Below are 25,971 nucleotides of genomic sequence, written 5' to 3' on the forward strand. Positions count from 1 at the left end.
GGATTTATGAGCCACATTTCAGGAGCAGAGTGAAGAAATCCTCTTTCGTGAGAAGGTTCAGTGTAAGATGAACAAACAAGTAAGCCCCTTACAGTGCTTGCATTTAGCAGAACTAACGTCAATGTTCTGCTGCAGATGCCTTCCACATTGAGACTTACCAGACCTCATCAACATCAACTTCACTTGTTCATGTGACAACATGTAAAATCCAGTACTGATTCACATTCAGTATAGAAACTGAATAAAAATACAAAGAAGCAGTCATATACATTTACAAGAACACATTATACTTACTTATATAGACATAAGTGCACATTTTGGTCAAATAAAACCATTTTAAAAATGAAAATACTCCACTACATATAAAGTATATAAATAATAGATTAATTTTGTCTTCATTTATGGTGGAGTGTAGTGCTAGCTATGGTGTACACTGAAGTCTATGGTGTCAAGTCTATGGCAAAAGGGCAACGTTCCATTAGTTGTTGCTTATTGTGCCATGACTGGTTCAGACCAGAGACAAAATGGATCTTGAAATTAGAACAAGTTGGAAAAAAATAAATAAATAAATAAAAATAAAAATAACAACGTGCCATCCTGATTTTCTATTTCAAAATAAAATGGTGGCTTCAGATCTGTCATTTTTTTCTTATAAAGGTGTTCAGAGATTGTCTGTACCTGAGAGAGGGGCCGAGAGAGTCTGTGACTCTGTACATTCTTCTCCTCTGAGGACCAGGAATGGAACTGCAGGCTGAAAAATAAAGAAATAGCTAGCTTAAGTAGCCTACAAGACTATGGGAAATTATTTAAGCAAGGTTTGATGTGGGTTGTAAATATACTACCGTTCGACAAATTTATTTAGTTCTTTAAGACACTTTAATGCTACTTTTATTAAGCAAAGAATACATAAAAATAATACAAACATTATGGTCCTCCAGGTTAGGGGTTGAGCATTTGGTTAACGACTCGCCTCATAAAAATTAGATGTTACGAAACACCAGCACGGTGCGGCTAAATATCAACTTTGATATAAACGGCCCTGGGAGTAAGTAAGTAATGCAAACATTACAGTTGAGAAAGGGGTAGTTACAATATATATTTTAAATAAATACTGAAAAAATAATCTACAATAGATATTAAGCAGTATTATTTTTCATATTAGTATTCAAGAAATGCTTCTTGTTGACCAAATCATCATACTAGAACAAAAAAGTACAATGTTACACTGAAGACTTGAATGATGGCTGCTGAAATTTTAGCTTTGTCATCAAAGTAAGATTTTTCACAATATTACTGTTTTTACACATTTATTTATATAGTTGTACTCCAATTATACAGCGTTGACCCTAATGTGCAATACAGATTTTATTAGTTGGTCAGTATCAAAAAAGCTAACTTTCTCAGCAACATGCTGTGCTGTAATGCAGGAATCTGCCAAGTTCAACATGATTAATCCATAATTAATGAATCTGCTCATAATCCATCATCGGCTAAATGAGTAAATGTTAAATCACAAAATCTAATCAAATGAGCTTCATTAGCAGTGACATGGAATGTGCTTCAGTCTGTAAGACGTCAGTCATTTATGGTTTTAAAGCTGAGGAGAACAGATAAAGTGGAGTTTGAGTCTACTGTGTGTAAGCATGTATCTGCATGCATATAAAGTGGTACTGTAAGTGAAAGTTTATGAACTTCTTGCAGAATCAGTAAAAAATGTGAAAAAACTAAATGAAATAAAATAAAATAAAATAACAGAGAGCATACAAAATTATATTTAAAATAGGTTTATTTAATACTGTTCCATCAAAGGTTTATTTTCAAGTTTTTTTTTAACTTATTTAAGTTTAGCCATTTTTTGTCTTGTGAACTGTAGGTAAACAGTTTGGCATTGGTTTTGGTCTCCCAAACTTTTTTCTTATAAAGGGCCAAAATCCAAACTTGATTGAGCGTGATGGTAAATATACCAAACTGTATTACATTAAAGCAGCCATGGTAGCATCCTAATTTAATAATATAAAAACATATTTAAAAATACTGTAATTGTAGCAATAAGTATATGTAGGAAATATACATCTATTACATTTTATAATGTACTTCTTATAATAAAACCATAAGCAATCTCATTTATAACACAATGCATATACATGCATACATACATATGAAGAGCTTAGATGCAATAACCTCTAAATGTAGTCTACAAATTTCCCTGTAAAATGAGCATTTTCATTAGGTTCCTGTGTGTATGTTCAGTAGCATCACTTTTATGGCAAAGAATAAAGTCCTTTCCCTGGTCTTTAAACTGAAATGTCTCAACGTGAACAAAGGAGGCTACGAAATTTTTTTCACATTTAATTGAAACATTTAATTTCAGTTTTGCTTTTTTTGTAGCTCAGCCATTAAACAAACAAACAAAAGGTAAAATTCTAAAAAAGTAAAAAAGTAAAATTCTTCAAACAAAGAACATCATTTGGGATTCGCCCCTAACCTTCTTCTTTATTTGTTCATCTCCTCTCTGATTTGTTGGTGGGCCAAATCAAAGGTTACTCTAGTTAAAAAAATGAACATATTCATTGATTCTGCAAGGGATTCACATACTTTCGCTTACCACTGTACATGTGCGTATGTGTCCATGGGAGGGCTTCAGAACACACACGCAAACATTTCAACTGCAATTATGCACTGAACTATTCTCTTTTTTCTGCACATTGCAAATAGAAAACGGGTACAATTTTCAGTCATGTATCATCTGAGACCAATCAGAGACATGCAATTATTTGTAATATTTAACAAATATAATCAATGGACCCCTCATTCTTCAAGCCGGTCATGATTTATCATTTCTACCCTCGACACAGTTTAGCTTTATGCCCTAAAAAGATTGAACTCTGCCTCCAAACTCATAGGTGACTTTAATCTAATGCCTTTTTAATTCAAGTTTTGCTACATTCACACCTGGTGTCATACTCTGGCATCTTTGACCCACAAAAATTGAGTGTTTAGGAAACACTAAAGACCTTGTTTCTGTGTGGAAACACTTGTGTTCTGTTTCAGTACAGACATACTGAAACTCATAATTAAAAGTCATGGCTATCCATAATTGCTCTATAAATGGTCTTCTGGACTAATGTATATCATTCCCTGATTTGTCAAGCCATTTCACCATTTTGTTTGTCCATTGATCTTGATATTTTATACACTGAATGCATGTCTTTTTTAGAATTCCTAAATAATTTTGTGTTAGCTACAGTATCTCAAGTCCATCAAAATGATTCTCTTGGGATCCAGTGTACACTGGAGTATTTCACCTGTGCATAAATTGTACAACAATGCTGTATTCTAATCAAAGTTTACACATTCAGGATTGCAAATCCACTTTGACTATGCAAAATTACCAAGAAACAATCAAAGAAACTTTACACACTTATGCAAGGTATATTATATCATTGGCCAGACCAGCCTCCAGTAAATGTGGCTTCTGTAGAGGAAAGACTATTACTAAATAAATTGTCTATTTCCCCATGAGTAAATTTGCTACAATCATCAATTACATGTATTATGTATCATTACCAGCAAACAATCTTATTTATATACAGTACACGATATTGTTTCACAGTGACAGCAGCAAACCTCTGTGTTTAAACTGTACCTTTTATTGGTGGGTGTGATCCTACCCCCTCTGCGGTCGGGGCTTGAAGGTGGCTCTGGTGTATACGGACCAGGTGACAGAGATGCCGGGCTGGAGATGGTGTATTCTTTGTAGTTCTGGTTTTCATCTCGACTCACCTGCACAGCTTCCTGCACAACCAGAGAGAGAGAGAAAAAAACAAAAAAAAAAACACCTCATTCATCAAGCAGTCTTGGTTTATCAATGCATTCATCAGATGAGAATGTGTAGGGCTAATCAATAATATTTCTCCTAGGCAAGCAACACTGAACACTTTTACTTATTCTTTATTTTACATACAAACTTTTTTGTTTTTTTTTTATTTGGAAAGATTAAATTTCTGTCATGACAACTGTCTGAAAGATTTAGTATTGTAATAAACTGTCTTTGGCAATGTCGATGTGTTTTGTCTCGGCAGCGTGGATCTGCTATGCTGCTGCTGTTTTGATTTTTGGTACAGAGCAGAAACCAATGCTAGTATATTTAGAAATATAAGGTCTGAGACAATAACACAATGCTGCTGCAAACATAAAGTCCATGTAACACCAGGGCTTGACATTAACACCCACCAACCCGCCAAATGCGGGTAGATTTCAGCTGTGGCGGGTTAGACAGCCACTCCCACTAGCCACTTTGGCTGGTTGAAAATAATTTTTAAAATTGCCAGTGCTGGCTCCTCACTAAAGTTTTAGTTTATGACCATTTGTCAATATGCCTGCAAATGTGATCTTAGAATCAAGAAGCAGCACGATTGATAACGGTTCGGGCGAGCAAAAGAAAGCAGGTAAATACTGAATGGGAGGATGATCAGGCGATTCTCACTCACTGACTAGGGCTTTAGTGTCGCGCGCACAGCTGATGTGATGGCTGCGAGTGCTTAAAAGCTCCTGTGTCCCATTTACAGTACTTGTGCTAAGCAACCATGCCTGAAATTGCAACAGGTGCGATCTGTTCTCTTTTAAATAGACTAGAAAAAAAAGTGTTACTCGTGGTGCCACAATCCTGCTGCTTTCAAGAGCTTGAGATTTTTTGTAAGCAGCAGCAGTTGCTACTTTCACTTTAACCATTCTTTGAACAGAAAATATGCGTAGATTTAACGTTAATATAATATAACTGTGTTCACCTGATCATCCTTTCATTAATCGCACACAGAATGTTTGTCACATGTTTTCTTTTGCTTACAGTTATTTTAATTAATATGGTTTAATTATTGTCCTTTACAATAACATTGCTTTAATATGAGATTTACTCTCCATTATTGTATAGTTAACAGGTAATCTGGGACCTTTAGCCAGGACAGACTACTGTGTATAGATTTGGCTACATGGAAATAATCTTTTTAAATGTCAATGGTTTTTTAAGAACATTTTTATTGAGCAAAAAGTGTGTGTATACTGCTATATTTTGCTTGTTTTAACACATTATTTAAAAAATATGGGAAGGAAATTATTAGTTTGGTGTGGCTAGAGAGAACATTGGTAAATCCTTAGCCTTAAGCCCTAAAGGTCATGTGAAATAAAACTAATTGCAATGTGACACCATGAAACCACAACACATATACTCGTGCTTATTGAGCAAGGTCATACACAACACATATGAATGAGGAGGCATGTGGACATAACAAAAAATTTGTCAAATTTATGCATAAAAATATATTTTCCTAACAACCAAGTTGTGGCTAGTGAAAATCACAGGTGGCTAGTAACGTTGGAAAACAACTAGCCACAGTGGCTGGTGATCAAAATGGTTAATGTCAAACCCTGTGTAACACCCAACAAAGCAGGAGAACATGAAGGCAAATCAATAAAACTTTATTCAGTGAATACATTAACAGTTGCCTTAGCAAACATCTATATTGCATATCTGAAAAAAATATAATCAGCCCTCAAAACAATCTATCTGCAATGCTTGCAATGCAATGTGACCGCATGTTTTTCTACTTATGTGTGCCTGGGCTACCTTGCTGAGTGGATTAAGACTAATGTACTAAGTGCACCTTGGCCTCTATGCCAACTGTATTAACACTAATATACTACACGACGTGTGCCCTGTCAGTTTCCACACCCAATATTGTTTCATGACAGAATTTAGTAGGAATATAATTTTTCATTTGTACAATGTTAACTTAAAAAAAATGTTTAAGTTTTCAATTTATGCATTTACATTTCAAATGTGCTTTTTTTACTAGTCATTTCAGAGTAACATTTACATGTACAGTACACCATTTTTGTAAAAAGTAAAAAGAATAAGTGTAATATGACATTAGCATAGTATACTGTTTACGACTTCAAAATTGCTGTTTTATTTCAATGGGTTATGGCTCACCCTTTATTTGCAAATGTCATCCTTTATTTGCAAATTTATATGTTTTTTTTTTCTACACCATTGGAGGGAAATTTTATCCAAGCTAAACCTGACAAACTATAAATCTTTAAGCAGACTCTAACTTCAAATCTGAAAAAAAAAAAAATTTCAAACACCAGGTTTAGTGTTTATTGTTTTATTTTTTTATGCGTGTTCTCATTTGGGACTTGTGGAGTTGCGCATCGATGGATTTACTCTTCAGTATTTGGACTTCCAGCAGTGAAAAATGAACCACACTAAACTGAACTAAACTGAACTTCAACTCTGAAAACTGGACTGACAGTTTCAATTTGCTAGAACAATTCTATGTTAAACTGCCTTGACACAATCTACATTGTAAAAGCGCTATAGAAATAAAGATGAATTTGTATTTTACTGACCTGAAAGCGTCCAACCAGCTGCTCTGTAATCCCATTAGTCTGACCAGGAGTGGGGGGAGCAGGTCTGTGTGAGAAGAATCAAACATTAGGAGATGGAATTTTTGTGGATGGTGGAAATTTGCCATAAACCAGGGGATACAAGCACATTTAAAAAGACAAACCCATCATGTTGTTTTGATAAAGAAGCATGATAAATAATCTTCACTTCAAAAGAAAAAGAAAATCTCAAGTTATGCTGTAACTTTAACTCTACACACAATGACAACACAAAACACAAGAATGAAAGAATAAACAAAGTGATAGAAACCTTATGATTGAAACCTCAACACTACCTTTATATAGGAACAGTGATATTTTCTCTTAAAAGTGTGGAGAGTTGGTACTTATATGCATATGTTCTGGGAAAGTCCCCAAATTTCATTGTTCTCATCCACAGTATGAGACCTACAGATCTAACGAGAACTCAGATCCAAAGAGACCCATTACTCCTTCTGCTGCAGGACAATTTGTCACTCCTTATTCATTAACCAAAGAATAATTCTCTCTGTTGTTCTGACCACTGCTGCTGGATCCTGAAACTATTGCTGGATCCATCTACTGCAGTTGATCTTGCTTGGAATCTCTCCTTCCATTAATAGTTTGAAATATACCATAGCCAAAATAATTGGTGCCAGCAAGAAAACTGTGGGAAATATGAGGGAGACTGTATCAGACATGTTTCAATCCTCATTTTGTACCTAATAATCCACTATTCCAGTTTTTTTTTTATTATTATTATTATTTACCTGTTACGCGGGTCTGTGTTTATTTAATTAATTTTTTTATTTGCTATGGTTGTGTGCTTTCTGCGCTTGTCTGAGTTGTAGGTGGAGTTTGCAAACAGCATGTCTGGATTGGATGACGCCAGTGACATCACTGGGGATTCAATGTATATAAGGCTGACGGGAATGGTGGCTCAGTCTCTCTCTCTCTCTCTCTCTCGCTGGCTTGCTCTCAGGCTGTCAGGTTGGCTGTGCTCAGCCAGGATCGCTCCGCATAGCGCTCTTTTTCAATGTTATGTTTTGTTAACTTTTTGATCCTTTATCATTCTTAATGTGTTAAACTATTTTGCTTTGTTTGTTTATTTTGATACTTTATTTTGTAGCAGGTAGTGGATTAAATGTCATAGTCACGTTTTCTTATTTATTTAGTTCACCAAACGAAAGCAGTGGCCTGGAAGAATCACCTGAGACTCCCCTGAACAGTTATAGTCAGGGAGCTGTTTAGCTGCCCTACCCGTCTAAAGATATGTTCCTATTTTGTCATCTCTTTTGCAAGTTGATTTAATGAGATTAAAAATCTATTGACGGGTAGTCATATTCAACCATTTGTGTCTTTTATATGTTCGGCTCAAACCTTTATTTTACAAATCGAGCCAATTTTGGGTTTTGGGCCGTAACATCACCTTTCTGTTGGGTGGATCTCAGGCTTTGTGGTATATAGTTCTAAATATCTAAAATGTTCAATAAATAAAGAATAAAAAAAGAATGTGTGGAGTAGGGCTGTGCGATAAAATCAGTATCAATATTTATTGACCGAACACCATTGTCAATATCATTAAAAAAGAAGATTCGGTATGAAGTTTCTGTATGTAGGCTATAATTTTATTAAAATGTGGCTGCTAAGCGTGTGCCTTGGAAGCAATGTCAATAAGTTTAGGGTTTAAGTTTGTAATTTCCAGTGATGGTGTGCGACTTAATTTATACACATTTTAGTAATAACAGCAGACTAATTACCTCAGACAAACACAGCGCATGCAAACACTGCAGTGCTTTTTAATTTCTACAGAAAATTCTAAGATTCCTGAATGTATTGTTAAAAAAAAAATTAAATAATTATTGATACCGGATTATATGAAAACATGATATCATAAATGTTTTTGCAATATTGCCCAGCCCTACTGTGGTGAGTGATAGATTTATTAAAGTGCTGAAGGTTCAACTAGCATAAAAAAGTCTCACAGTAAAATAAACAACACTGTCTTGTTTAAATGCATTAGCAGAACTTAGAACCAGAGAGTGTCACATGTCTGAAAACATTTATTTATCATAAAACTTTTCCTGGCATATGTTCGGTACAGACGGCTTTTTATAACTACACAAATAAGGACCCACACAGGGGCCTGATTCAGAGCTGGAGCTCTACATCTTCAGGAAGCAGACAAATCCCCTTTCCCCCTCATAAAGCCAAGATATGATTTGAAAAACATTATTATTATTTCTCATGAAATACTTTGTTTTTGTCCAATTACGTAAACAACCCAATGCACTTGTATTACTTCACCACACCACAGTTACTTTAAAAGAAAAGCTCAGCAATTAAGAAAATAGGTTCACTTCACTCATCCCCCAAAACGTAATCTGGTTTATATGTTGATCTATTTCCAAATCAAACTAAATTGTAGTTTTTGTTCACTCTAGATCAATGTCTTAAACTCAATTCCTGGAAGGCCAGAGCTCTGCACAGTTTAGCTCCAACCACATCCAACTCTCACTTGCTTAATAGACTGATTTCACGGGCCGCCATTTTTAAAAGTGAAATCGAGGCTGCAGTGGGAAAAAACCAAGAAGTATCGTTGGGAGTTACATAGGAACGTTGTGTACCTGGCTGTATATCTTATCAGCGAAGAGAAAGTGACACAAATTTATAATTTCACCGCCTTCCGAGTGACCCTACGTTCCATTCTGAATGAATAGTGAAAATAAAAAGGGATATCAGAGCTCATTTTCAGCTAAGTTAAGGGAAATGGCACTAGTTAACTAACGTTTTCTTTCCCAAACACACGTTTTAGATGCCATTTATCAAACTCAAGTCAATGAACTGATTCTTTCACAATATTAGACTTGTCATTCATTTCCCGTTAACATTTAAGGCACTGTTGATGGCTTTCTTAAAACAGCGCTGATTTGCCATTGCGTTCACGTGCTCAACAGAAATGACTGTGATTGGCAGAGAAGGTCATCAGTTCACCCTCTGCTGTCACGACGATCGTGGCAGACGCAGACAGCGCATGAACCTAGCGTGAGTTAGATCAGGGTTAGCTAAACTTGCCGCAGCTAAAATGAAACACGTGAGGAAACAGCTTCTCAAAAAATGAATGCATATGAATGCAAATTAATTTAGATTTGTTGTTTTTATCAGGTATTTCCTCCTCATACTGTTTACGGTCTTTTCGTCTTGACATCAAACATGAATCTTCTTTTTCTCTCAGCTGTTGCCATTTCATTATAGTTTAATCCGACAGACAGACGCCCCTATGGATGATAATAATGTCCCATGTCTACTGTGGATAAGTTACTTTTGAAATGCTTGTGTGTGCGTCATGCGTCGCACACAATTTTATTGTTTTATCTTTCTTTCCTTGTTTCACTCAATTTCACCCTAATGCCATACTCCCTTTGAATTATTGTATTCCTATTATATTTCCCTCTTCACCCTTCAGTTTCTGGCTCAATATTAGGAAATCTGGAGCTGAGCTTTGTATTAATCGTGCAGGAAATATAAAACAATATAAATAAAACTTGTTTACAAATCCTGGCAAATTTTATACAGTTTGTATTATATAAAAAACATTGGGTCCTGTAAACTGAGAAAGAGCCTATAGGTCTAGGCAAGGGTTTCTCAAAGTCCTGACTCCAGTCCGGATCCTACTACTAATGTTAATTCAGTTATTAAATATAATAATATGAACTTAAGGTGGTGCGGTCGCGCAGTGGGTAGGGCTGTCGCCTCATAGTAAGAAGGTCACTGGTTCGAGTCTCAACTGGGTCATATGCTGGATACATATGCTGGATAACTTGGCGGTTCATTCCGCTGTGGCGACCCTTGAATAATAAAGCAACTAAGCCAAAAATGAATGAATGAATGAATATCCTACATTGATTCATATACTACAATACTGTAGGTTACAGTACATTCATTCATTCACACACACATCTAGAGTGCCATTGTCGATCCAGTGTTGTTTCTGGCTTGGTCAGAGACATGAGGTCAGATGGGAAAAATGTACTCACATGGACCCAGAGCTCAAAGTGCATGTGCGAGAGAGCAAAAGCTACATTTGTGGGCAGAAAAGCATTTTAAACTTCTAAAGGGGAGGGAAATTGACTTTTAAAGTAGTGAGCGAGTTAGTGGGATGAATGAACAACTAAATATCTAATTAAGAAATCATTTTAAAATGTCCTACACAATTAGGTTGGTTTCAAATTCATGGCCCAATCTCAATTCTACTTTTTAGCCTTTCCACTTCTCCACTTTGCACATTAACGTGAAGGTATAGGCATAATCCCAGCCTCAGTATACTTCAAACTAAACAAAAAAAAGAACTGAAATGATGTCATTTTGAACTAAATCTGAATCATAAAAGAAGTTTTTGAGTCTGTTTGACAGTTCAAGCTAATTTTTGGGGAAATTAGTTTTGGCTCCTAAACATCTTTGAGCTACCATTGGTCAGTGATGACTACACAATCAGTGAGTGTGTTCTGAAACTCCAGATTCTTTGGTGTGCTTCATATACATGGAGTTCAAAAAAATGAACATATATAAATTAATATATTCTTATCTTTGCACTCAGCCAAAACGCCTTACCTGAGAACAAGTAATCGATTCAAAAGACCATTAGATAGAGACAAAATAAGATAAATATCACGTTTAACAACTATAGAGAGATGAAATTCAGCGGAAGATCCTCGATGAACTGTCCGACATGCACTGCTCTCACCTAAAGAGTTGTGCTCAAAGCATCCACCTGGACTGCATGGAGCTCAGACGTGCGCATACACTGCAGTGCATGCCAGAGTGTGTGTGGTCACATAATGCGCATTTTCTAGAAACGCTAGATGAAATGCCAGTGTGGATGAGAATTGTGTTCATTCTAAAACGCAGTTTTAAAACTAAAACGCATTGGTGTAAACGGGGACTTAGTTTACAGAGTATACCAAGTATACCAAGGCTGAGATTACACCTACCCTTTCACATTAATGTGATAGAGGGGAAGCGGAAGGGCTACAGTGTAGAATTGAGATTGGGCCATGAATGTGAAACCAGTCTAATTGTGTAGGCCTTTTTTTTTTATTTGTGGATATAAATAGAACAAATAGATCAAAGAAAACTACTGGCTTGCAGTTTCTGGCAGTCTGCATGATCTTTATGTAGAAATAAACAACCAAAATAAGAAATTGAAATTCAGAAAAAAAAGGCTACATGCTTTTCCAACTGATTTCCTAATAATGTAGTATCTATAACATAAAAAAAGGTTCATGAATGAATGATGCACTGGTTGCACACAAAGTGCAAATGACAGTGGGAGTGGGTATTCTGTAAAACGCACGCGCGCGCGCACACACACACACACACACACACGAACACACGCACACGCACGCACACACATTAAGTCATCTCGTTATCTAGTTAATACATATTATCAAGACCAAAGTGAAATGTTTTTAAAGAGTATAATAAACTGTTCATAGCTTCTTGAAGATAATGTCAGATTTAAATTGTTTAAATGTAAGTTTACGTTTATTTTTCACAACAAGGGACAGTGTACATTAATACAGGGGTTTTCAAACTGTGGGGCACACCCCACCAGGGGGCGCCAGCAAAGGGGGCGCGAGACATTGAGGCGTGCACTTGAGTTCACTGCGTTCACTAGAGGGAATATGATTAACGTTAGCTACACAGCTAACTATAAGGCACCCATAGAGTTAATGCTTAAGTAAAATTTATACAAATAAAATGGAGTGGGTGCTTTTTAAAACAAAACAAATGACGGTAAATGAATGAAAGTTAAACCGGTGAGCCGTATGACAAAAAAAAAAGTGCCCTCCTGAATCAAATCAGCAAATCATCAAAATGTTTACATGGACATCAGTAATTTGCCTTAAGACAATAATATAATTAAGGCGTTACGTGAAGTGCTTTTTGAATGTTGCGTCACCAGGCTTTTTACATTTCCTGCAGAGGCTCATGTAATTTTGGGGGTTTCATCTTTAATTTTTCGGCTTTAACTTCAGTTCGTTTCAAGTTTCACTTTCACTCATGAACATTTCATTCACGTCCCTGTAACAAACTGGGGTATTATACGCGAATATAAAGTAAGGACTGGTGGAAGAGTGTTGTTTTAATGGAAAGCCGAATGAAAAAGAAAAAAAAAAAAACTCAGCATTTCGTGATGTGTGTGTGTGTGTGTGTGTGTGTGTGTGTGTGTGTGTGTGTGTGTGTGCGTGTGCGTGTGTGTGTGTGTGTGTGTAGTCCATTACTGACAGCCGTGTGTGTGGATCTTGTCACAAAATGCAGCAAAAAGTCCTACATGACGGTATAGTTTAAACTGCGGTGTTTACTTCAGTAATGCCACTAATATATGCATACTCCACGTCTTAATTCTATTTCTGTTTAGTTCAGTTATGGATTTAGTCGGATTAAAGTAATCAAAAATCGCTGTTTACATGGTATACTCTTAATCAGAGTATAGTCTTAATCATATTAAAATTGTATTAAAGTATTGTTGCCCATGTAAACATACTCCCTGTTCGACTCAACCACACCATCAGGGCTCTGCGATCTTGACTTTGCGAAGCAGCATTTTCTGTATGTACAAACATCAAAAGCAAGTATGCTATGGCTCACGCTTATTGACAGTGGAAGATGATTTACGGTTAGTCGTGTCAGTAATCCGACCACAGATTAGCATGTTGTCCACAGAAAATTGCTCAGTCATCACACTGAATCAGGTAAGCTTTATATTTATGTTTCAATGTAATTAATGCTATGCACTACGCAGCAAGTAATATGTGAATGATGTTTGCACATGCATTATAATTTTGGTTTGAGGGAGAGGTGCCTGGGGGGGGGGGGATTGGACAAATTTGGGGGGGCGTGTGTCCTAAAAGTTTGAAAACCTCTGCATTAAATCAGCGTTCACCAAGAACATAATGTACCCAAATTAGCAAACAGACTAGTTTTCATAGGTAGTCCCTTTGCCAGATGTTAAAGACCATACCAATAAAATACAAATTCAAACTAAAAATAATACTTAAATAAACAACATAAAACAAACCACAACAACAACATGACATTTGTTTCTGAAATTTCATTATTACCCCACTGAAGTAGACAGTAGTTGCTTTTGCATGTCCAAAATAGCAGCTTGAAGGGTTTGCAAAACTGGCTGCCAAGTGGAAAAGTGACTTTAGTGAGCGACTACCAAGTATGCACTAATTGACACATATACCAATGACCAGTGTTGAGAGTAATGCGTTACAAAAGTAATGTATTACAGTAATGTATTACATTTTCCTGTAACGCAGTAGTGTAAGGCATTACTTATACATTTTCAGTAATATTTTACTCGGTACATGTTCAGTAACGTGTGCGTTACAACAAACTTTTCGCCCGCAAGACATTAAAAAAAAAAAAATACCGCAAGTAAGTTCTATTTTCTGTTCGTGGTTAGTGAATATATGCGCGTGTTGTCATTAATCTCCCTCTGGCTATTGGAACTTTTTTACTTTGAACGCGGAATGATTTCAGCCTCTGAGCTCGAGGTCCGAGGCTATTGGCTCAGCCCGGTTCACAGTAAGGTCAAGCCCTGACGTGCAGCGGAAGAGCGGCAAAATAGATGAGTAGAATACAGTACATTCGCGAGATGGACGTATATGCATATGGCGTTATTTCACTGACAACAGTCGTAAGCGCAGTTTTACAAGAGCGCGTTCATGTAATTCTCTGTTCGTGGACAACTCGACCGCATTTTTTATTTATTTATTTTTTCGCAGTCGCATGCACTCAAAACACGGCTGCTCACGTGCGAATGATCTGCTCTGGCTCCGTCAGATGATGCAGACTCACATTTTGTGCCTCATGTTTCCTCTTCTTTTCGTGCTTTTGCTCTCCAGAGATCCTCCTGTTCAATTGGTTATCCCAAGAATGTTGATATGGTTTATATATTGCTACAGTATTTATTAGCAATACACGAAACACTAAAAGGTTATGATAAATTCTATAATAAATACTTGTGTTTTTGAGTGTTAGATATACTGCCTATGTTTTAGGCTAGTATTATTTACAATTTGTTAATGAATGCTTCAGCATACTGTAGTATTAAGAATAGTCAACTGATAAAATGAAATACAAAGTGTAGTTTTACTACAGTAAAGTGTGGTGAATTGTAGTATAGTATACCCTATATTGTAAAAAAAACTACAGCACTGGGTAATTTGTTTATATTATGCTTGTGTTACCATAGCAACTAGTATTAGCACAACTGATTAATTGAAGTACTTTACTGTAGAACTGTTCAAAACACTACATGACAGGGAAAATGTCCTCCACAATCTCATCAGCAATGTGGAAGACAACAGAGACGTGTTCAATTTATTTTAGTTGCCATGATAAAATGGGATTGATAGTGAGATTTATTTGAGGAGTGAATAGTTCAGTAGGCTATAATACCTCATCAAGTTTTCCCCTATTTTTATCGGTTACATTTCTGCTTGCATTCGTTATATTTTTGTTTAAATGTTGTTTTATTTGATTAGTATGGTGCACCTTTTGGATGTTTAATAAATGTTTTTAAAAATGTATTCTTTGCATTCAACTTCTTTTCTATGTGTCTTAAGTGTTTGAAATTGGAAATATTTCATCATATAACAAACAACAAAAAAGGTTATAGTGGATTAGATTAAAAATTTTATATGTAAGTCTATTTTAGTATTTTGGTTATTGTTAATAAATAGTGTACAAATATAAATTATATCAAAAAGCATGAAAGGAAGAGGGAACACAAGACACAAATTGTGAGTCTGCATATAATCTCACTGAGCGAGTAGTGTACTGTGAGCGCACAAGAAATTTTGTGCGTGAGCAGTGCATATTTGAGAGAGCATGAGAAAATTTGCACGCGAGCAGCGTATATTTGAGAGCTCACAAGCAGTTTTGTCCACAGAGGAAATCGGTGCACGAGCATTATATTGAGAAAGCTATGTTCATCATGCTCACTTTGTGCATGACAGTTTTGTGTTGTGAACCTGAATTTAAAGTGAATAGAATAATGGCAAGATTAAGAAAAAGTGCATCTCGTCATGGCATTGGAGTTTACATATAGGCCTGTTGTGTCTAATATGAAAATAGCCAAGCTATTCACAGATATTGCCAGATAATCACTTTACCTTTACCATACTTTCAACAGACTTTGATCATTTGTGATTCTGGCTCTTATCCTTTCTTGCATTGTCTTGAGTCTTCACGTTGCCAAATATATACTATATTGTTAGTAGCCTGGATAGGTCACCGTCATTCTGCTACAACATATCGCTTTCTACTGGATGTAAAATGCTCTGCAGTACATTTAGTCATTTTAGAATGTTAAGTTCTAATTCTGTAGTTGTTTTGGTGAAAGTAACTAAAAAGTAATATAAGAGTAATGTAACATATTACAATTTTGAGACAGTAATATTGTAAGGTAAGGGATTACTTTTAAATCACAGTAATAAGTAATCTGTAATGTATTACAGTTTGGAAGTAACTTGCACAACACTGCCAATGACTGACAAATTATCTAAGAAAGAATTGAAAAATTATGTAATTACATGTACCATAAAGATTAAGAATTAATACATAACTTTACCTTTCTACAAGAAGTTGCAGTTGTGTCGTGCAGCACTTGATTTTGTTTTGTGCCTCTACATTCAGCATCTCACCAGCACTGAGTCCATTAATCTCTATTATGATGTCACCAGGCTGAAGACATGCCGTTTCTGCCTTACTGCCAGCATTAACCTGGGGACAAAAACATTCAACCAATTAGAACTCTGAGGGTTTATTCATTAACTGTTCAAAACGAAGAATACAAGTCTGCAAAAACTGGGCTTGCTAATCAGTCCGAATTGGAAAGCTTGAAGAAAATGGCATCCTCTTCATTCATGTGTTTTGACTTGCCCATCTGGATTTTGCACACAGAGGAAATCTGCACAGATGCATACATGTTGTACTGATGTTCATATGTTGTACATATCTACTATGTATTCAACTTTTGAAGTAGATCATAATTGTAACACAAGAATGTGTGTTGTTGAATATTTTAGGACGACTTTGATAAAAGGTTTTGATCCACTTTAAAAGGTTGAGTACTGTATTCAGTTTAAGTCAGAATTATTAGCCCCCCCTTAAATTTTTTTTTACTTTTTTTAAATATTTACCAAATTATGTTTAACAGAGCAAATAAATTTTCATAGTATGTCTGATAATATTTTTTCTTCTGGAGAAAATATTATTTGTTTTATTTCGGCTAGAATAAAAGCAGTTTTTAATTTTTTTTAAATTATTAGCCCCTTCAAGCTATTTTTTTTCGACTGACTACAGAACAAACCATCGTTATACATTAACTTGCCTATTTACCCTAACTTGCCTAGTTAGACTAATTAACCTAGTTAAGGCATTAAAATGTCGCTTTAAGCTGTATAGAAGTGTCTTGAAAAATATCTAGTAAAATATTATTTACTGTCATCATGGCAAAGATAAAATAAATCAATATTAGAAATTAGTTATTAAAACTATTATGTTTAGAAGTGTGTTGAAAAAAATCTCTCCGTTAGACAGAAATTGGGAGAAAAATAAACAGGGGGGCTAATAATTCAGGGGGGCGAGTAATTCTGACTTCAACTGTATATTCTGCGAGAATATGTTGTACCAACCAGATAAAAAAATAAATAAATAAAAACATCTGCAGACCTTGGCGAAAAAATAAATCCTGCTTTTAGACACAGTGTAAGAGTCTAAAAAAGTCTGTATGAAACTAGGCTGTAATCAAATTGCTAAATTTATAACAAATGCATATACTGTATATAATACAACAGATGCGTATACATGCTCTGATTCTTTATTATTGTAGGATACTTGATATAATAGTAGTAGTAAACTTTATTCTCCTTGACAGGAAATTTGTTACATGCATCACCATAATGCTGCAGACATTCCATAAAACAAACAATAAAAACAACACAAAATACAGTAGTTACAAAATTATAGTGCTAATTTAACTCATTAAATAAAGCCACTGAAACGGGTACAAAGGATTTATTATATCGGTTCAACCTACACTTAGGGACTCTATCTTTCCTACCAGAGGGAAGCAGTTCATAATGTGGAAACAATAAATAAGTTGGATCATTCAGAATCCTTTTCCACCTGATTGAGCATAAAATTCTCACATAAAACTTGGATTAAACTATTCATCATGCCAAACAATTTTCCATCCTGTCTTTAAGAGATGCATCGACTTAGATTTGCACTTGGGTCAAAGGAAATATTTGACTGCGTGTCACTGCATCCCAAACGACTAAAACGATATAAAGAAATGTCCACTGTGCTGAGCGAGAGCGCTTCTTACTGAACAGCGCATCATCGATGACGCAAGCATGCTCAGGTGCGAATGCAATGTGAGTGCGGGCCGTCAGGGGAGACGGGAGGGGGGACAAGCGTGCTTCTGCCTGGTTCAATGCAACTGTACTTAGTGCGAGTATGCTCTCAGATCGGTCAAACAAATCAACGTTTTGATCACACCAAACATTTTTTACTCCATACCACCAACCTACCAATGACTTTCTTTTAGTGGTGTTATAGTTGGCAGGATTCCTAAAAACAACTAAACAAGGGATGCTGTTAGCTCAACCAAGTTTAGAATCCCCTCAAGACTTAACAGTCAATAAGGCCACCAACCTCATTAGTAAAAGAAAAGGAAAGCCTCAGTTTGATTCAAAACACAGACACAGAGCACAGCACAGAGAGGGCCTTATAAACTGCCAGTGAGTTGTTGTTGTTGATGTTGGCAGAAGTGCCATGTCTGATGACCTGCTCGAGGGCCAATTAACTGTTGCTACAGAGATGCAAAATGAAGAGAGCCTTACGTAATCTGAGTGTGCCTCACTTTACGCATGAGTGTGAACATCCTTTCCCTCTGTACATGACAGCAGATAATGCAAGTACTTTCAGAATATGAATTACAGGGCTGGGACAGACACTAATTTACATATTCAAAACTCTTGAACTTCATACTCCTTTACTTGTGTGCTGATTCAATATAAATCTGTGACAATTAAGTATTGCAACTATAGTGATTCGATATTTAAATATGTTGTGATTTTGGTTTGCACATTAAGATTATTAAGACAATGAAAAATACTTCATCACACCCTTAAAGTGACTGTATGATGAGTTATTAACAAAAACAATGCATCATCTCTATGAAGTTTTATTTCATGAGCATGCGCATATATACAGTACTCCGTATACTGTAAACATTGTATCATTAAATCTTAAATGCTAAAAGTTCTGAACTTGCAAATGAAAAGTTAACAAAATTAATAGAAAAACTAAAACAAAACTTAAGTGTTTAGATATTAACCCTATGAAGTCATTTAAGTCTGTCAAATGATCAAAAACAACTTTGTTAAAATCTCTTCAACAACAGAATTAGAAAAGTCAGAGCATGCAACTGTTGCATCATGTACAGTATATGCATCTGTTGTATCTGTTAGAAGTATAGTGATTGATACAACACGCATAACCTAGTTCAAACAGGCTTAAGCCTGGTTTACACTTCTGCATCAAGTGATCGGCATGACCTACGGCGCAAGCCTTGCATGTAGCCGTGCATTTATACTTCTGCGCGCTGTTTCTTTTGCTCTGCAATACACTTCCAAAATGCTAGCTGGCTGTAGGTGTCTATGTTTCTCTGTGTCGAGTTCCTTTGCTGGTGTTTCATTTTTTTGAATGCTTCCTTAATGTACAAGTGGCTCAAATTCGCTCATTTTGAGGGAACCAGCAGATGTGCAACAACTTTAATCATAAGGTAAACACAAAACAGCAGTCTCCATCTGGAGCTCCTTCACGGGACTCCACACTTGTAAACACCCGCTGCATCAAGCTTGCGCAGCTCTCACCTCTGCCCACACTCATCAGCGCTACCAAGCCAACTAATCGCAGAGCTTGCGCTACGCGTATGCCTTACATTTTTTGAGAGGTGCGCGTCAGCGAGGAGCATTATGCGAGTCACACACTGGTAAATTTCTGCTCGGATGCATCCACCAGCGCAACTCATCATGCTGCACTTCTCAAAGTACATTTTCACTGGCATCTTGCAAGCAAAAATGTGCCAGTTGAATTCAGAAGATTAACGTCAATGATCATACAGAACATTTTGCTCAGCTTCCATGAGTGAATAGGAAACGCTCGCTCCCTCTGCCATGGTTTTGCTTTATTTTGATAAATAGAACGTCATCTAACTTTAATATTGTAAACAAATACATCTTGTGGTGGAATAAAAGTGGTAACATCTACTCTCCATATTTGTGAAAAAATACAATTATTAAACATACAACCCCAAATCAGAAAAAAGTTGGTACAGTACACTGAAAAAAATTATACAAAGATGATTCCTTGGATTTACCCAATTTTTTTTTACGTTAAGTGGTTGTAAACTATTTATTCGGGCTGAATTTAAACAACCAAATTAAGTTGAACATTATTACATTTCATTTGTCTGTTTAAATTCAACACAAATAAATTGTTTGCAACAGTTTTGCATGCAACACTTTTGTATGGAAAATGCAAATCATAAAAAAGTAGTGATTTATGAATTTACTTTGACTTGTATTTCATTGCAGACAATACAACATTATGTAATGTATTTCTTTCACTTTTTATTGTTTTATTATTATTATTATGATTATGATTATTATTATTATTATTATTCAACAAACACATATTCCAATTTTAGTTTTTGCAAACCATTTCTAACAGTAAAGCATTTACCACTTTGTAATACCATTTGTTTTCACAACACTTAAAAAAACATTTAGGCACTGAAGACACCAAGTGACGAAGTGTTTCAGGTGTAATTTTGTCCCATTCTTACTGCAAACAAATCTTAAGGTGGGCAACAGTACAGGGTCTTCGTTGTCTTATTTTGCGATTCAAAATGTGCCATACATTCTCTATTGGAGAGAAGTCGGGACTGCAGACAGGCCAGTCAAGTATCTGTATCATCGTCCTCTGCAGCCAGAAATGTGTGCAGAATGTGGTTTTGCATTGTCTTTTTGAAATATGTATGTGCGTAACTCTATGTACTTTTTAGCATCAATGGTGCCATCACAGGAGTAAAAGTTACCTTTGCCAATGTAACTGACACAATCTCATTCCATGACAGACTCTGGCTTTTAGACTTGTTGCTGGTGACAGTCTGAATGATCCTTTACATCTTTGGTCCGAAGCACTAGGCATCCATTTCCCCCCCAAAATACCTGAAATGCTGATTCATCTGACCACAGTGCACAATTCCACTGTGTGATGCCCATCCCAGATGCCTCCGGGCCCAAAGTCGTCAATGGCACTTCTTAAAACTGTTAATTTAGGGCTTTCTTTTGGCACAGTACATATTTCACTAGCATTTGCCAATGCAACTACATATTGTGGTACTTGACAAAGGTTTGCCATAGTAGTCTTGAGCCCATGTGGTGATATCGCTTATCAATGAATGACAATTCTTGATGCAGTGCTGATATCAGAGATCATGGTTGTTCATCTTAGGCTTGCACCCTTGTCCTTTAAGCGCTGAAATTCCTCCAGACTGTCTGAATCTTTTAATGATGTTATGCACTGTTAAGGTGAAATATCCAAATGTCTTCCTATCTTTCATCAAGGAAGATTGTTTTTAAACATTTCAATTATTTTCTCACATATTTGTTGGCAAACTGGCGATCCTCAGCCCATCTTTGCTCCTAAAGGACTAGACCTTACTTGGATGCTGCTTTTGTACTAAATCATGATTACAATCACCTGTTGACATCATCTGTTTCACATCACATCATTTAACCAATTTACCTGGTAACTAGCCCTAAACTGCTCCTGTCCCAACTTTCTTGGAATGTGTATGAATGACAAAAAAGAAATGTACATTTACAAATTAAATTAAGTTGACTTGACAAAACAAGTAATATATATTTTTTTGTTTATTTTGTCTGCAATGAAAAACAAGTTAAAGTAAATTTGGAAATCACTATTTGTTTATTATTTGCTTTTTTTCCATACAGTGCCAACTTTTTTTGTGTGATTTGGGGTTGTAAATCAATTTTGAAAAAATATTTACATGAAAAACAGGAAGAGTTAGTATACGGGTGATTTCAGACAAAGGCAACGAAAAAAAAAAGGAAAGAAGCACTAAACCTGTGCCTAAGCACATTTCCTGCAATACTACACTGAGACCTATCCCTCCATGACACCCTTTGGAGCCCCTTGAAAACATCATGTTGTTTTATTATGCGTTTCTTAAAACCCCTCTCAATACAAAATGACCCCATACATTGCTTGTATTTCTTCACTGGAAGTGTTACAATGTCAAAAATATATCTTTAAATTTAAAGCATCAAAGTTAATAACTTGGACTTTTTTTAACAGAGAGACAGACATATTTTGGATATCTTTCAAATATATTCTAAACCTAAATTTAATTGTGTTTCTAAAAATAAATTAAATGTATTTGGGATTTGAAATGATTATAATAATTGTTTTTTTGTTCGTAATAAACTTTTTAACAGTGAGTTTAAGTCATTATGGTAATAAAACAAAATAAAACAAAAAGTAAAAGCCACAAAAACTGAAAGTCTCAGTGATTTAGATTTAAATCCAAGATAATTTATGGTTACAATGCAGCTGTGACCCGGATCTGAAGGAAATGTGCCATTAGCTTACTTTAATTAGAAATCCTGTGGTGTATTTCTGGATGGCAATGCAGAATTAGCTGGAAGGAACTGGTTTGGTTCCATTTGAAAACTGCCCCAAAGCCCACAAAAAAAAAGAAAAAAGAAGAAAAATAAATAATATAAAAAAATAAATGGGTTCCAGACTAGGTGGCAGAAGTACGGCAGATTCTGAACTTCACAGCAGAAAAACAACATTGAAGTCTTGTACTCAAAAGTCCAACAGACCCAGATCCATGTTAAATAGTATGTAACCAACATACAAAATAAGAGTAAATCAAATAAATTTTGCTCTGGCTAAACCTTTTTTTGTTTGTTTCAGTTATTCTTTAAAGGTGACATTGGATGCCCATTTTACAAAAGTTGATATGATTCTTTGGGATCTTTATGAAAAGTCTATGGGCTCTATTTTAACAATCCAGGTACAAAGTCTAAAGTGCACATCTCAAAAGCATTAAGGGCATGTCCGAATTCACTTTTTCCGTTTTAAGGATAGAAAAATACACTTTGCGCACATGGTCTAACAGGGTTGTGCTTATTCTCTTAAACAGTTATGGCTGTGTTTTGAGCATAACCTACATTATACCAATCAGAGTCTCATCTCCCATTCCCTTTAAGAGTCATTGGAAAAACTAAAAAACCAGCGAGACATCCATTAGTCTACATATTAAATTTTGTTTGTTAAGCATAAAGATTGGTTTCAAAACTATTTTGAAATTCAGTTCTAGTTTCCAGCAAATGAATAAATGAACAATAATAATGAAGTGTGGTCAAAAAACTGAGTTATACGTGAATACACATCCTATTCTTATGCCCCATATGATGATGCGTACGTCTCCAAAACCCGACAGGTGGACAAATCTAAACTTGTTTTTTATTAAAACAAATATAAATATACATATAATAAACAGTACTGCTAATAATAATAATAATAATATAAACAACAACAAATATACAAATGGTAATTGAATCATGAATAAACTGAAAAAAGACCCCCAACATGGAGGCATAGAGGTAGTGGTTTTATATTTATATAGAAAATAATCTTTTTTCGTAACAATTTAATCTATTATTTTTTTTATGTGTAAAGATATGTGTCTTGCTGTACATCCTGTGTGTAATAAGTAATGTGCGCGTTTTGGACCTGCATAGGCACATAACTAATGCACTCTGTGTTGGACTTCAGACAAGCTTTCAGTTGGTCAGTGGCGCAGTCTATTTAAGTTCCTCAAAATAGCAATGCCCCAACAATGCGCCTTAACACACCTCCTTTTTAGACCGGAACACCCATGAGTCCACAAAGTGGGGCAAATGGATTTAAACAACGTGGTGCAAAACGTGAAAATTAGGGTTGCACTGGTCTGAAAACAGCAACAAATCATGCCAAACACGTCTTGTGCCTTATTGCGCTGGATTTATGATAGAGCCCAAAAAGCTACTTTAGTTAAATTTTACAATGGTAATGTTAAATTTGAAATAATGCAAATAAACACCCTTTTACCCTGTCAAAAACACCTCAGTCCACAGCAAGTCATTTCACTTCATATATCTCTTTAAATGAGCTGGATCAGGAATGACAATCTCTTCTTGAGGAGCTAAACCTGCACAGTTCCCACAGCTTTCAACAAAGCCTTAATCTTCTGCTCACTTTTGTCTGTATGACTGACAAGGAGTATTTTAAGCTGTCTACCCATTATGATGACAAAATTTGAGATTGCACCAGGCCATTTTCGCTGTTGCCTCTTTTGAAGCTTGGATTCTGTGTAAGGACATCTGTGAACCTATAAAGTTACATCTGAACACTGCATGTATGATTGCTTCATTGTTTAAACACAAAAAAATTTGCAGCAAAAAAAACTAGCTGGTTAGGCCTAATCCAGAATGAAATTCAAACAATTCTGGCACATAAATACAATAAATTTAAAATAAAGCTGCATCTTTTCTTTTCAACTTGTCAGAGTTGGAAGACACAACAGAAGCTTAACCAATGTCACCTTTAAATTGAATGGAGAATAAAACTAATGCTGAGTTCAGACTGCATGATTTTAGCCCCGATTATGACTCGCCAACAGGTTGAGAAATTGCCAACAAATGCCTGAAATCACAGGCAAATCTATGCTCATTCACCTGTGTAACAAATCACACAGTGTGAACTATCGAAGAGCTGAGAGAAACGCCGATAAGTTGGCAACACCCATGAGATATTTGGCATGCTATTGTAATTATCTGGACCTGTCTGCGATTCAATGCTGTGTGAAACGTGTTCTGATTGAAAATAACATTGGCAATTACCTACAGCCAATGAAAGAGCAGCATCTACTAGTATGGGTATCTGCAGTCCAGCAAGGAGGTTGGAGGAGATGTTAAAAGGGCTTCATTTTGGTTTATTTGGACCCAAGAAAACTCTAGTGCAAATTTGGCAGGAGCACCCATGTCTTTTTGACGCGTCATCTGAACAATACCACAACTGGGTTGAAAAAGAAAAAAAGTTTAAGAGAAATTGCTAATTTCCTTCAAAACCAGGTGAGCAAAAGCAGCAGATTTTCTACCACACTAAAGGCTTCTTTCTCATTAGGTAGCTAATAACAAAATATTTACTATGTGACCTCGCAATGTTTCCATATCACTTGGTTGTGAGATGTAGTTTGCGGACCGAGACAAAGTTGTCTGCGATTCTGCCTCATAAAGAAATGCAGTGTGAACACAGCAGCAATGGAATCCTACCCCAGATAGTCATGTGGGAAAACATCTATGACGTGACTATTTTAAAAATCGTGCAGTCTGAACTAGGCATGGGCCGGTATAAGATTCTGACGGTAAGATAACCTTGGATAAAAATGATCACGGTTTCACTGTATTGTGGTTACTGCTCTAAAATAAGTTATTTTTTTAATATCTGGGTAAAAAACTAAAAAGTTTTTTCCCCTTTGAACACTATATATTTTATTTTGAGAAACACTTAAAATATTTTGGAACAGTAAACCAGTGAATTAATTAAAATGATCATTGACATTTGCAAAAACACTGATTTCTTTACTATTTAAAACAGCATATTTGGATATATTTTCTGCTGGAGCTACTGTTGTCCTAAAAAAGAAACAAACAAATAAAAAAAAAAACGTACATATACTACAGGAACGATATAGCAGAAATGTATTGCCATTTTAAAACCTTGATTTTTCCAAACTGCGATATACCTAAATAGAATATATTCTAAACAAGGCATAAGAGAAAACATGACAGGAACAAAATAACTTGATGATCTGAATGCAAAACACGATTCAAGAAATATCAAATTATGCGATCTAACAAACCTTCTGTTATCAAACCAACCTTCTGTCTCGCTACAATCCAAACCGCTCTTTACGATCTCAAAACTCAGGGTTTCTGGTAGTACCTAGAATAGCAAAGTCGAGCAAAGGAGGTGAAGCCTTCTCACTTATGGCTCCTAAACTCTGGAATAGCCTTCCTGATAATGTCCGAGGCTCTGACATACTCTTGCAGTTCAAAACTAGATTAAAGACCTATCTCTTTAGTAAAGCATACACTCAGTGCATCACTTATTGGTGTGATACATGAATGTGCTCCACACAGGTTTCTTCATCTTATTTATATACACTATGAACAGCAGCAATATTTTAATTATTCTCTTTATTCTCTATTTCCACCTGGGGATACTCTCCCGAGACCCTCAGACCACGCAGCGCCACTGATTCGATCCAAGACCAGCAACGAGATGATCCCAAGGTTTCCATATCCTGGACTAGGCCAT

At 35.8% G+C, this 25,971-nt stretch overlaps 1 protein-coding gene across 1 annotated transcript in view; it reads right to left on the bottom strand.

Annotated features, from left to right (window-relative positions):
- Window positions 1-489: 489 nt before the first annotated feature.
- LOC130234017 (PDZ and LIM domain protein 2-like) overlaps window positions 490-25,971 on the bottom strand; it is a 57,074-nt gene continuing 31,592 nt past the window's right edge. Inside the window, exons 3-7 of the mRNA XM_056464297.1 lie at window positions 16,073-16,224; window positions 6,409-6,472; window positions 3,647-3,795; window positions 594-751; window positions 490-503 (exon numbers count right to left, since the gene is read on the bottom strand). Of these exons, the coding sequence (XP_056320272.1) occupies window positions 490-503; window positions 594-751; window positions 3,647-3,795; window positions 6,409-6,472; window positions 16,073-16,224 (537 nt within the window). The remainder of the gene's footprint in view (window positions 504-593; window positions 752-3,646; window positions 3,796-6,408; window positions 6,473-16,072; window positions 16,225-25,971) is intronic.

Source organism: Danio aesculapii, chromosome 8 (genome assembly GCF_903798145.1).
Source record: "Danio aesculapii chromosome 8, fDanAes4.1, whole genome shotgun sequence".
Lineage (NCBI taxonomy): Eukaryota > Metazoa > Chordata > Actinopteri > Cypriniformes > Danionidae > Danio > Danio aesculapii.